The following is a 14,473-nucleotide window of genomic DNA, read 5'->3' on the forward strand; positions in this document are numbered from 1 at the left end:
AGTTATAGAACAGGTATTGATACCCTTACTAGGTGCTGATAGCATTTCAAGCTTCAAAGTTCAAAAAATCAATTTAAATTTAAATGGTATTGATACTAGACTCAAGGTATCGATATTTTCTTATAAGTATCGATACTTTAGTCTGGTATCAACACCAAAATGGTATTCTATTTGTTGAAAAACTATTTGAAATATACTAAGTACTGATACCTATATCTAGAGTATTGATACCTAATACCAAATATGTCAAAAATGTTCCATTTTGATCCTCTTTTCATGCCCAGGCTCAAAAAGTTCATTTGAAGTCTAAATGTACATGTAAAACCTACACAAACCAATTCAAGATATATAGTAAACATTCACTTAACCATTCCTCAAATCAAATAAACCAATATGCCATAATTTGGCACCATTTCACAACAAAACATTCCAATTTCGTCCCTTCAAACTCAAATGTTACCAACATGCTTATAATCCATTCAAAGTCATTCATATCCATACCAAAACATATTAGTTTATGCAATTTATAGATATCATTAACATACCAAAACTTATTAACTAAACACAAATTCAAGTTAACCTAACATCCACAACATTAACGTTCAATTCACACCAATTCTATCATTTTACGTTAACAAAACAACGCCTATATACATGCCAAATAACCAAACTTTAATGAATAAAAGTCTACCAAATCAAAGGCTAAATAGTGTGAGCTCTGAGGTGATTCAATCTTCTCGCCTAAGCATTTCAAATGCTTAGTAAGTTATATGAAATTTACTTAACTTACCTTGACATTACAACAAATTAGCAATTAAAATCATTGGTATAAACATAGCAATCCTTTGGCATCTTACACTTTCATGTACATTCAACAAATGAATCAAATAAGTTAGTTCAATTACATGTCATGAGCTTATAACATAATCATATAGATATTTAGCATTCCATTATATGACATACACTAACTAGTTCAAATTCAACTTGTATATTTATATATAATCTCATTCACATTTATTCATTCCAACCATCTTATTTCCATTTAGTACTCATTTCCATTTTTATCATTAGCTCAAAGAAATAAAGTAAGTTGAACTCGGTATACGAGACTGATTTTCTCACATAAGCTGACATATTCGGGCTGCTAACACTAGCTTCTGACTAGGGTTCAATGCTATTAACACTAGCTTCAGAGTTTCCACAACATATGTTGGACCTCAAGTTATCGTATTAATCCCTGATCACAACACCCATTTGTTTATAAAGTTGTCATATTCGAGCTGCTAAAACTAACTTCAGAGAATCTGCAACATATGCTAGACCTCAAGCCATCAAATTAATCCCTGATCACAACACTTGTTTTCCTTTTTGAAACATTAATGGCATGTCATTTGTATCCTAATCGTTTTCTAAATTCACACGGGCTCAATTACAATATTCAATTCATTTCAATCCTTGTAATGCCATCATATTCATATCATCCATCTATATGTACATTTCAACTTCATCTCGGACATCATACCTATTTGTGATAACCATATCATTCATTCTGTATGATTTAGTCCTTTAGATGCCAAAATCACCAAGATTACATAAGAATTCAAATTAACAAGTAAAACAATATAAGACAAACATATCAGGAATTAAATAAGTAGGTATCATATGAACTTATCTAAAAAAAAATCAACAAATGAAACATTGAGGACAAATATATAATTTTACCTTTCTTTCAATTATTTTTCGATTGATTCAATTCCCGATAATTAAAGGAGTAATGGTTGAGCCCTACGAAAGCTCTCTCCCCATTTTGTTTCTTCAACTTTTGGTGTAGGAGATGACGAAATAAAGATGATGGCTTGTTAACTTTAGCATGATTAAATTAATTAATCTTAATTATTTTAACTAAAATTAGTTAATTAATTAATTGTTAATCTTAATTAACATATTAGTGGATAACAATGTCCAGTCACCACCGAATATCCATTTATAAATGGATCATTTGCCTAATTAGCTGTCCAATTAATTAAAAATTCATAAAGATTAACTTTTATCACTTTTACAATTTAGTCATTGTACCTTAATTAGTCACAAATTTGGCAAAATTGTCTATCCGAAATTCAATTCACCTATACAACAACTCTGCAAATATTTAATAAAAATATTTACAGTCTCAGTTTACGAAAATAAGGTCTCTATACCTCATTTTCTAACACCACTAATCTTAAGGCCACCACACTTGGACCTTAGTTAACTATCCATTTAACAAAATTAAAGGACCAAAATCTAATTAAACTTCATACTAACCTTGTAAATCTTAAATAATAATTATGGACTCAATCATCAGAAATGGAGTTTTGAAACCACCATTTTCGATGCCACTAAAAAACGGGTTGTTACAGAAAACAATGAGAAGATCACAACAGTGTAGAAGAAGTTGGTTCACCTAAAGAGGTCGAGAGTCGAAACTAGGACAAGTTGATTAAGGAGAAAATTGTTTAGAGCAATTTTAAGGTCTTGAGAGATCGATCCCTTCTTTATCATTCATCATGGTATTTATAGTCAATGAATGTGGCATGGCATGTAAATGTTCAGTCCCGCCAAATATGCAAAGAATAATTATGAGTGTATATCACGGGATCTTATTAGTATGAGGTTGTTGCGTCTAAATGGACTCTTTATCATATCAAGAGGATGCTCACACTTGGAGAGTGTTTGTACCTAAAAAGCAGGTGGATGGTTTCTTCTAAGAGGAAAAGGTGGTCTGTCAAGGATTCACTTCAAATAGAGTTAACTGGGAAGTCAATGATGCGTCTGGTGCTGACTCGTGTTTGAGTAGCGGAAGGGTACAACAATTTGCTATTGAAAATTTTTAAAATTAATTATTCAATTTAATTAAAATAAATATAGGAAATTTATCCTATACACAGCTTGTATAGCCTTTTAAAGTGTGACATGTGTCTCATAGAGTATGATAGAAAAATAAAAATTTTAATATATTAACAAATGAGATATTTGTCACATTTCAACTATTCTTGTAGAGTTTATATATAACTCTATTAACATTAAAGTCCTTATCACTAAAATCTTTATCAAAATAAAATTATTTAGTTGATGCAATTTGAGAGTTTAAAAACTTAATTGAATATGTGTTTCCTTGAAAAGCTTCATTAATTTTTTGTCAAAGTTTAAGAGCCTACCTTAAGCTCTTTATATATATATATATATAATCATGTTATTTGTAAGAGGCTCTTTTCTAGAAATCAACTTGCGTTTTTCAAAACGGAACTTGATATTAAAAATTATGTTTTATTATGAAGTAAGTTATTTTCATTGGTCCAACTATTTTCTATGGAACAAATCAACACTTCTTAAAATTATTAGTGGAGATGAAATAGAATTTAGTATACCAATATTGGACTTTGATAATTCATGAGTTTCTTGAAAGTAAATATGACAACTTTCAAAGCATTGTTAATCCATCCAAAGAGGTAATACTTATACAAGATTCACTCAAAAAATGTTACAATTACAATAAAATAAGCATGGAGATTTTAACTAAGGAACTTTCCTCAATTGCGGTAGCATTAGGTCGTCGGTTAGAGTTTCAAAATGCAAAAATGTATTGATATCAGTTACTATTTTTGCCTAAAAAACCTATTCTAATTAATCCTTATCTCAACTGGTATAGGAACATGTTCATGTTAGAAATGAAGATAATGAAAGAGATTTTAAATATCAATTATAATAATATATTTATATCGAGCAACAATTCAGATAAAAATTACAGGAATACCCTTTCATAATTAAAACATGTAATATTACTCGAGGTGTGTTTTAGTCTTTTCACCTTTTAAAAATAAAATATACATATGGTGAGTTTCAAACCTACATCGTTACATCAATAAAACCTTTAATTTACCACTCGCTTAAAACTTTATTTTGATATTCTTATACATTTTGATTTTATTATGCACACTCTATTACCTTCATCAATTGTATATATTAATAATATATTTAATCAAGTTAGTGTCATAAGTTAACTCAACACCGTTCAAGAACGATGACAATATCATGATAAACAATTTAATATAAAATTTTTATTTTAATAACGTACATATTTCATGTGTTATTATTACTTAGTTTTAAAGCATAAGTTGTGTCATTTATTGTATTTTTCATATATATTTTACAATCTATGTTTGGGGTTCAGGGTTGCCCCTATCAACAATTTTGTCTCCAAGACTCGAACCCCGTTCTTCCCTTAGGAGTGCATTATGTCTTGCCCCTGCACCCAACACTTGTATTTTAAATTTGTGATTTTCACACACTTACGCGTGTGATAAGATTTTTAGTTATATGTAAAATGGTTAACTGAGTTGGTATCATGAATTAACTTGATACTAACTCAACTATGAAATTACCAAAATAACCTTACTTTGAAAGGGTAATTAATATTATTATAAAGATATTGTTATATAATTTTCAAATAAAACAACTAAAACATTATTTGGACATTTAACACAACCAAAAAATTTTATAAAAAATCTTGTCACTCCACTAATAATCATCTATTGAAATATTTTTATAAATATATCTTTAACATAAAAATATTTTTGTTCACTCAAAATGTGATAAAATCTAATTATTATTATTATTTTAATTATTTAAAAAGATATTATGATATCAGTTTAAATTAGTTATACTAAAAATTTCCTTCAAAGAAATTTAGAAGGAAAAATGCTACTCTGGCTCAATAGATTTATTAAAAAGAAAATGGATAATATGGAAAATGAAAAGGAAGAGTGTTCAAGTCAGTAGATGAAGTGTGAGCCCAAATGACATATTTTTATATATTAATATGTAGTTTATTAATTGTTAAAGATGATGAATGAAATCAATGTGAAAAGGGGAGGTCAGGAGGACTAGACTAGCCAATTAAACAATCATAACCAAAATTCTTTGCCTTGCTTACAAAGCGACCGTAGCATCTTCTTCAAGCATTGCCCTTCCACTATTTATTTATATTCTCCTATATAACCTCATCCCAATCTTTTCCATGTTTACGTCTAAGTTACACAATTTCTCCTGCTATATTTTTTTATTATTAATTTTCAGTTTTCCCTTGGAAAACAAATGCCAAAAGGCAAACTAATAAAGACATCTACGCGTAATTACAAGATTTATAAATAAGGGTGGAAACCAAGCCTAACATTAACTTTACTACATCACGTTAACGCTAAAGTAATAATGAATGGATGTGACGATCGCAAATTAACCTAAGATACCCACCAAAACAAGTAACTTCATACTTTAAAGTTTGGTGATCTTTAACGTGTTTTAGGTCGCCTGAAATGTTGCTTAACAAATATATATATATATATATATATATATATTCCTAGCTACCATATTGGGCATGCTAAGGAAACTTAGATAAGGAATTAAAGGAGGAAAAAGAGTGAACAACCTTCATATATTTGCTGTAGATAAAAATAGTTTATGTTATTCTTCAGTTGAGGGTAATGGCACTCTTGATCTTGGCAATTCTGATTACTGCAGTTATAAGCAAAGAAGCATACTTTGTCCATGGTGATATTGGCACTGCATCCTATTATAACCCACCATATATACGTCAGTATCATTTCTTTTCTTTCTAAACAATTCAAAGCTTAAATTTTATATATATATAGATATATATTAACAATTCATCTTCATAATCATGTGTTCCGTCTTGCAATGCAGCAACTAAATGTGATGGTAATAGAGAAGAACAGTTTCCACCTGGGAACTTGTTTGTTGCAGTTAGCGAGGGATTATGGGACAATGGCGCCGCTTGTGGGAGGCGTTACCGATTAAGATGCCTGAGCGGACCTAAGCGACCATGTAAGCGGAGAACCATTGATGTCAAAGTGGTGGATTTCTGCCCTTTCACTCCATGCCCCTCTACCATCATGCTGTCCAGGGATGCTTTTGCTGCTATTGCACATAAACATGGAAGGAAAATCAATATAGAATATATACAGTAAATCCTTCTCTCTTTATCTTCATCTCCTTATTTGGCAGACAAATCAATATGGAATTTATGTTTCTGAATTTAACCATAATGATTGATGACATATTGCAGGATTTGAGGAAGAAGCTACTATTAATACAATCATATCGAAGTACCAGTTTCAGCCTGTGTTAGAAAGAAAATACATGCAAGGAAGACGCTAGAAATGTGATCAAGATGTTAATATCAAGTCTGTAAATCTTTAACCGATAGAAGGATATATCAGTAACTTTTGCGATAACCATTTTTAAGGATTTTACATAAAAAGACAGGAATCACATACCAGATTTATATGCAATTATTTCTGTTAAATAAATCTACATTCATTATGTTTACTAGTGATGGAAGTAGTACTATATGCTCTAAGATGCACGACAGGCTATTTTCTAGGATACTTGTCCATACACAGCTATGAAACCATTTCATATGTTCAAACTTTGGCTCAAGAGCCTTCACTAAGAGGAATCAGTTAATGCGTCAAGCAAGTTTGTTAAATTAGGAGTTGATATGGAGCAATATTTGCTGCAAGACAGTCTTTCTCTGAATGAGTATTATTTACATGGCGATGATGTTCTTGAGGAGGAAATTTATATGAATGTCCACTTAGCTTTGGCATTTAGGCTCAAATAATCTCTAAGCATAGTTTGGAAGATTGTTTTCCCTCAATCATAATAAAATTTTATTAAAACCCAAAAGGAAAAACCTAACCAAAAACTTAATAAAGACAATGTACCAAGCACACTTGACAAACTATAATACACCTCAATGCAAAGGACACACTCCTAAACGAGAAAGAAAATACAAGTTCACATGTAATACAAACAACCTGCAAACTCCTGAAACCTAAAAGAACCCAAAGTTCAACTATACAACAACCAAACTCAGCAAGAGAGCAAAACATTCAAAAATCAAGCACACTCCTTACAATCACAAAAGATTAGCAGCTATGAACCCCCTCGGTGAACTCCAGATACCAACACACAAGCCAAATGCTACTATTTGACAAATATCGGACAATCCCCTCAAGGCATAAGCTTGCAAAATAAGATCATCTCGAAATTCCTCATTGAGCAGCTTCCTAAGCCATCACCCCTTCACCTCTGAAAACCGCTAATTCAAATTTTTGTAGCCTTCCTGCTTAATTCTATGTTTCCCAGTTCCACAGCTACCTCTTCTTCCACTCTGACTACACTAAAGCCTAACCTTTTCCCTAGAGCCCAAGCTTCTTCAGCCTCTTTGATGATGTCTCTCTTCCAACATGCAATGGTGTCAACCTCCTAGATTTCTTAAATCTTCAACACCCTCCATTGAAAAAGATTTATTACCAACCTCCAATACATTGTTCCTTAATGACACCTTCGTCTTCACCTTTTCTTTCCTTTCAATTTCTTTTTCTTTTTGATTTTTTTCCCTTTCTTTTTAACAAAATCTTTGAGTTTTATGAACCATTCCTCGTCACCATTGTCCAACCCTTTTGCTTCAATCCCATGAATCTCCCTACCAGCTTCATTTTCATTCTCCAACATCACATTAAAGGTACCTTGACACCTCTGCATCAGACTTTGAGTGGCTGACCCATCACTTATAATGCTGTCTCCATTAGGCATGCCCTTTACCTCAGAATTCGTTTCAAGATGCCTACTAGAAGCATCCACGTTAGCCTCTCTATCTTGGCTATCGCACACTGCATGAAAGCCATCTACAAGGTTATGAACATAACTGAGTTCAGTTTCCGTAACTTTTGACTTTGTACCTATTGTTACCATATGGCAGTAATACACAATTCTAGCTAAGCACTTTGTTTTAACAACCATAAAGGCTTAGCTCACATCATTGGAATTCCACATATTCAAGTCTACATAAATGAGATGTCCACATAACAAACTAAAATTGTACATTGTAGGATAGTTCCAAGCGTGACCCGGGTTGCCCAAGCAAACTAATCCAACTATTCTGCATCTAGATACAAACTCCCTCAACCAAGGGTGGATATTGGATAACCATTGACCAAGCCAAGCCAAGACCACTCCTTCCATCTTCTTCAAAGTATTTTAGTCATCGAATTCAACGAGAAAATGCTTCCCATAAAAATTTGCAGATATATGAAACTCCTAGTGCTGTAAGATTATCAGTTAAGACCTCGACCTCAATAACCTTTTTTGCTGTTTCAACAACACATTTATCTAACCTTTCCAAATATTCTTCTTCCACTATAGCTTCACACTCCTTTACCAACATATTCTATGGATTCTCTACTTCCCCTGCATGTTCGAGAGCTTTGCTTTTCTCCAAAAGCTTGAATGACCATTAAATCTGGCCATATTGACACTGATTTAATTCTCAAAAGCCTCGACCCATTCATCCTTTCGGTTGCACGTTTAGCATCTTTTTAGGATAAGGAAAGTACAAACCCAAATCTCCAACCAGACTAACTTCTTTTCCTCTAAATAAAAACATCGGCAACCTTAACATGGGATTGAAAGATATAAAGTCGTATTGTTGACAAAAACTGAAAACACCACAGCACGCTTCCTACTTCGGTAATCTTGGTTGTAGACCATTAAACACACACATATTAAGTCAAATCATAGATTAGGAGAGTCTATGGAAGGAAAACTAGCAAGCAAAGGAAAGCAACATTTTGTGGGAAAAGTAATCTGTTTGTCAAACACAGCCTAGCATTTCGTATGAAGTGAGTGCAGTGTGTTAGTTCATGAAAGGCCCTAAAGGAGTCCATCTCAATGCAGCATTTCTAATCTCAAACTATTTAAAAGGGCAACTCAAAGAAAGGGATTCTCTTAAGAAATGGCAAAAGTACAGAAATAGAAGCAAACAGAAATGCTGATTATGTTGATAGTATTAGCTATAGAAGATCCATATCAGGGTATTGTACCGTCTTTAGAGAAGGTTTGTAGCTTAGAGTAATGAAAACCAGATGTAGTAAAATCTACTGCAGAAGCAGAGGTACAATTGATGGCACGAGGTAGTTGCGTATTGTTGTGGTTTAAGATTATCCTGCACAATAGAGAGAACAAACCAATAAGCATAGAATCAAATCTTAGTTGCTCTATCATCCATCTTTCCTTAGTAAAGAGTGATATGACTTATGCAAGCACAAGTTGTTGTTTAGCCCCAAATGATAAAAATAAGGGATACGAATTCAGCATTCGATCATTATCTAATTAGGAAGGGCTTTCCTTCTTTCCAGGGCCGTTGTATTCTTCATCATTGAAGCTGAAACATTTTGGTAAAGTCAACGCCACGAAATCCAAGTATTAACACGTAAAAACTTGGAGTTTTGATCAGGTAATCTATCATGCATGGTGCAGGATATTATTAGCCCACTACGAAACAATATGAAAACATACATTAGCAGGCACAAAAGACAAAAATAGTGGTTCATGTAGCTAAAATCTTGAAATGAGGAATTTGAAATACCGTATTGACATAATGCAAAAGCATAACCCCAAGAAACAAATATGACAAATCATGTTTATGGAATGTTAAGCACCATAGGCAAGCTTCATTCAGAGAAAAATGGAATTGTAATTGCATGACAGTTCAGCAAGCATATTTCTTTGAACAAAAAAGAAAATAACAAAAGCAACAAAGGCATCAACAATTAGCTTCATGAAACTATAACTGCATGGAGAAAAGGAATACCAGCTTCTATTTTTAAGCTATGTTTTCAGATTAACCAACCGGTCCCTTTTTCAATCCATGGCCTATTTAAGTCTTGGATAATACAGATATTAAAGAATTTAATTGAGTTGGTGAAAAAGGCAGTATATGACTTGTAACGAATGTCATTATCATCTTACCCTTACCCAGTTGCCCAGTTTTCATAAGGCCTTGAAGCAGAGAATGAATTTTGGAAACCAATCCATTGCCAATCTATATTAAAACAAGCCCCCCTCTCTCTCCCCCCCAAAAAAAAAAAATCCTTTGATCAAAAGTAAAGAGCGGGAAGCAGAAATGTTTACCTAAGCATTTCCTTGGATCATCGTTGCTCCAGTTCTAGCCTGTAGGCTCCAAGAAAAGTGTTTTTTAGGGGGGAAGAGGGGGGGGGGTTGAGTTGAGTTCATGGACCTCCATTTTTATACCTTTTATTTATTTTGTTAGCATATTACATATATAATTTATCTTTTTTTCTTCTTTGCAAATATATATATATATATATATATATTTCCAAATAAACGAAAATTGAAAATATTTTCAAATGAAATCGTAAAGTTATAAAACCTCCCTTGATTTAGCATGAAATTTGTTATTAATGTTATTGTAAAAACCCAAAGATCATGCATGGGTCTATGAGAAGCATAACAATGTTATCATATCTCCAACTTCAATGTTGCAACTCAGATCAGTCTTTGGTTCGGTCTGAAACATGGGAGCGGTCGTTAGAAATCCCAATATTTTAAATATATTATAAATGAAAACTGTAGAAGGTGCTGAGCCTGCTTAACTATCTTTTTTTCTTACTGCCTTAAATTATCAAAACATTTCCTTTCTCAGTATACAAAAGTTAGGAATGGCCAATACAAAGGAGAGGATAGAAGAAGCAATTGACAATTCTTTAGATGGATCTCCTTAGGATTTGGCCGCACATTCGATTTGCTTCAACTGTCTGTCAATCTTTGGAAGTTATAACCAGCAACCCCAATGCTCCAATAAGAATATACTGCAACGAAAATAGAAACCAAAAGGACAACGGTGTTCCATAAGATGACCATTTAATTAGAGGCCACCGTGACCGGCCAATTTGAATGGAGGGAATGTATTTTGTTTTTGATGCACCAATGATGCAAAGATGCAGAAATGAAATAGGGGAAATCCCCGGAAGAACGTTATAAGTAAATGTAAAATCGTGGCCACTAGTCATGATTCAGAAAATGTTTAGTAGCACAATAGGAAATTGGCTTTCTAGTTTAAGCAATCCATGTCACATGGAAAACGAACCTTGATAATTGGCTTTTCAGTCATGATTATAGTGACCCAACCAACATACGGCAAGAACCTGCAATAAAAGTACGTGATTAGAACATTCTTTTTGGACTGAAAAGCACACCACCCTTTTGCTTGAAACATGTTAAGAGTATGATTGAGCAGAGCAAACCCAAAACTCAGACATGCAAGATCTTTTCAATAAAACCTTCTAAAGACAAACAGGACAATTGAATCATACTAATATATGAGACTCGTGTCTTTCCCATAGTATAAAACGTCATTATCGTTCTCTAGCATTTTATAAAACATCATTTTCATTCTCTAGTTGATATGCTTTCCGATCAAAAGAGAGATATCAAACTCTGATCCCCATTTTGTCCAACTTTGAGGGTGGTCTTACACAAAAATACTAATATTCAAACTTCAAACAAAAGTAACACAAATTAACAAAGATATCTCCCAGTATGCCCTATCTCCATAACATGCATGAGTATAAATGTCTGTGACTTAGATTCTTTAAGATATGCTATGATTTTGAAGATGAATACAGAGAACAAAAAGGTAATCCGTAATGCACAAAAGTAAAGGTTTAATGCTAAAGGCTTTACCCAACAGCTCTGCCCATGATATGGTGCCTTTGAAGATATTGCTGACCTTGAGCATATAAAAGCCTGTCATCCCCATAATTGTTGTCTCCTGAAAATGCATAGATAAAGGAAAAACATTTAAATACCAAACAATGCAATTCTGGAAATAACAAATTTAATATTTATCCAAATTAGCTATCACCTTTGGTGAGGACATCAACTTCTCCAGTATCTTGCCTTTCATGGACCTACAATAACATCAAATATCAACAATTGGGACTTACGGTAATAATACATACAACTCTGTCCAAGATCAATAAAAACAAGTAGCGCGTATTAAAAAGTTACCTTAATTACACGATGGACAATTGGGATTTCACGGCCCTGACAAATTTACAGTTTGAGAAATGAATTAGCAAAAGACCGTGAAGGCTGAAACAGCAGTAACAACAATAAAATAAAATACAGAACGAAATAAAAATAAGAAAATAAAACAACTGCACTTACATCAATATTAAAAACAACAATCTCTCCTGCTCGAATTGGATCTTTACTCATGTGTAAGAACAAAATATCCCCCTGCATATGACATAATCCTAGCCAATTAAGCAACAGCTACACACATAGGGATTCACATGAACAACACTGGTCAAACATGTCAAGCAGGTCCACTAAAATGATTGTATGACAAAATTAATTTCATTCTGATCTTACTACAAATCTAATGTGCGTCAGTCTAAAAATCAAATGACATGATTATTGGCAGATTGCTAACAATAACTAGCAGAGTGTAGTTGGCACCAACAGAGTACTTTAATTTGCCCTAATTTATTTCAAATAAAGCAGGGACTGGAACAACATTGTCCTCACCCATGACAATGACAACATACAAGGAAAGGAATAAATTGATATCAATTTCAAGAAGAAAAAAAAGGGGTTCTCAGTAAAAAGAAGAGATGCATGTTATCAGTCAAAGCTTTAAGTTACATATATAGAGCTCAGCACATATCAGGGAGAGAAAAAGGGTGCACACTTTAAGGTGTTAGATGGCAGATTCAGCTATCTCCCTGCCCATTATTTGAAAATATAAAATTTCAAAGCCGTTCAAATCTTCATTGTCACACTCTCTTATGTTTCTTCCTGAAATGACTAAGTATAACCTATGTTATCCAAACTCTTCATTTTCCCTAAATTACCTATGTCTGACAGCTACGTCCAACTATATTCAAACTCCAAAAATATTGAAAAAAACTAAAGAGTGAAACCCACCAAAATCATTTAAGCATTATCTTCTTTAAGTAGACTTACCCTCTTGAAGCCAGGTTCCATACTTCCTGAAAGAACAACGACAACAGGAGACTCACTGCCAGTGACACACATCAATCCCTTCCATATTATGAGGGCAGACGTAACAATCATACCTGAAACAGTACATCTTTCCATATGATCAAAATTTCACAGGTGGAATAATTGATGACAACAACTTTTCAAAACATTTTTTTTATTCGAAATTCCCACGCATGTCCATGATTTTGCAGTAACACACAAAGGAGATCAAAAGACATGCATAGATATACCCTACACTTTTGCAGAGCCCATTACAGATTCGGTAAAAATAAATAAATGAAGGAATTGGACGATAGCTACGCTTGGAATTGAAGTACAAAATAACCCCAATGAGCCACTAAACAAATTCGTAAACAAAATACACTACACACTCTGGATCTATCTGAAACAAAAAGTAAAACTACGCTCTGAATTCTTAAAAGTATAACACAATATGACTTGGGTACATATCGTAGAGATGGCATTTAGTTAGAGACGTACCAAGGCTGACGACCTGGGTGAGGAGCTGGCGGATCTGGATTGATTTGATGGAGTCTACGGTGTCTCCGATCCAACCCATGTTTTCTCTTTTTCCGATGTGTTTCAGTTTCTTTGTTGTTCTTCTTTTTCCTTTGTAGTTTATATACCAAATTAGAAGACGCAGAATAGCTGCGATCCCATCTAAAATGTTTGGCTTAATACATTTTTTACCCTTGTACTATAGTTAAATTATCATTTTGGTACATGTACTGTTTTTATCAATTTAACTCCTATGCTTTCATTCTGATTACCTGCTACCCATCCATATTTTCCGTTAATTTTTTTTTTCATCCAATCAAATGCAACTTCTAAAAAAACTTAAAATTCCTTTAAAATTACCATAAAAAATGCAAAAAATTCCTTAAAAAGTATTTTCCTTTGCTTTTTTATTGTTTGGTTCTCTCAACACTAACACTACTCCTAAATGGAATTCTTTTCATGCACTTCCTCATTTCCTGTAGTCATAGAATCTTGGCTGGCCTGATCATTGGTCCCCTCTTTCTTGCAATGTTCTTTGGCATGAGCATGGCAACCACATGCAATCCCTCGTATTCGATGCACTGAGTGAATCCCTTGATTCACAACTTTCCCAAGCACTTCTGCAATTGTCCTCATCAAACTCTTCATGTAATATTTGTAAGGTAACCCCGACAACCACACCCACACAACTACCTTGAATGGATGACCCTCTGGTTGCGAAGTCCCTACTCTAAGGTTGAACAGTAAGATAATGCCCATAAATCATTCATGGTCCTTCAGTGAGGACTTTGTTATAATCTTACGTTGATGCAAATTTCACCAAAAAACAATTATTATATCAAGATCCACAAGGATTGGATTCTACCAATGTGAGCCCTATAACCGATGGAATGACGAAGACGACGTACAATCGTGAACACGCTCTAAGAAGCAAATCTCGGGACATAGTCCATCCCTACATATCACCACATCATCTTCATTCAAGAGAACGCCATCAGCATCCCAGCCATCATCCACTTCTCCCCGTGATTCAGTTGATACTTTG

General features: G+C 33.5%; 2 protein-coding genes across 2 annotated transcripts; one reads left to right on the forward strand and one right to left on the reverse strand.

Moving 5' to 3' along the window:
* The first annotated feature begins 5,400 nt into the window (after positions 1-5,400).
* LOC105777802 (EG45-like domain containing protein 2) lies at positions 5,401-6,384 on the forward strand. The gene is made up of 3 exons (XM_012601271.2): positions 5,401-5,628; positions 5,740-6,019; positions 6,122-6,384. The coding sequence occupies exons 1-3, from the start codon at positions 5,520-5,522 to the stop codon at positions 6,126-6,128; spliced, it is 396 nt and encodes a 131-aa protein (XP_012456725.1). The 5' UTR covers positions 5,401-5,519; the 3' UTR covers positions 6,129-6,384.
* A 4,065-nt stretch (positions 6,385-10,449) lies between these two features.
* On the reverse strand, positions 10,450-13,578 carry LOC105777799 (uncharacterized). Its single transcript, XM_012601266.2, has 8 exons — positions 13,411-13,578; positions 12,892-13,004; positions 12,091-12,162; positions 11,932-11,967; positions 11,786-11,831; positions 11,605-11,692; positions 11,009-11,066; positions 10,450-10,730 (listed from the first exon to the last, which is right to left on the reverse strand). Exons 1-8 carry the CDS (start codon positions 13,487-13,489, stop codon positions 10,680-10,682), a joined length of 543 nt encoding a protein of 180 aa, XP_012456720.1. The 5' UTR covers positions 13,490-13,578; the 3' UTR covers positions 10,450-10,679.
* Positions 13,579-14,473: the final 895 nt, after the last annotated feature.

The sequence above is a fragment of the Gossypium raimondii genome, chromosome 10 (assembly GCF_025698545.1).
Source record: "Gossypium raimondii isolate GPD5lz chromosome 10, ASM2569854v1, whole genome shotgun sequence".
NCBI lineage: Eukaryota > Viridiplantae > Streptophyta > Magnoliopsida > Malvales > Malvaceae > Gossypium > Gossypium raimondii.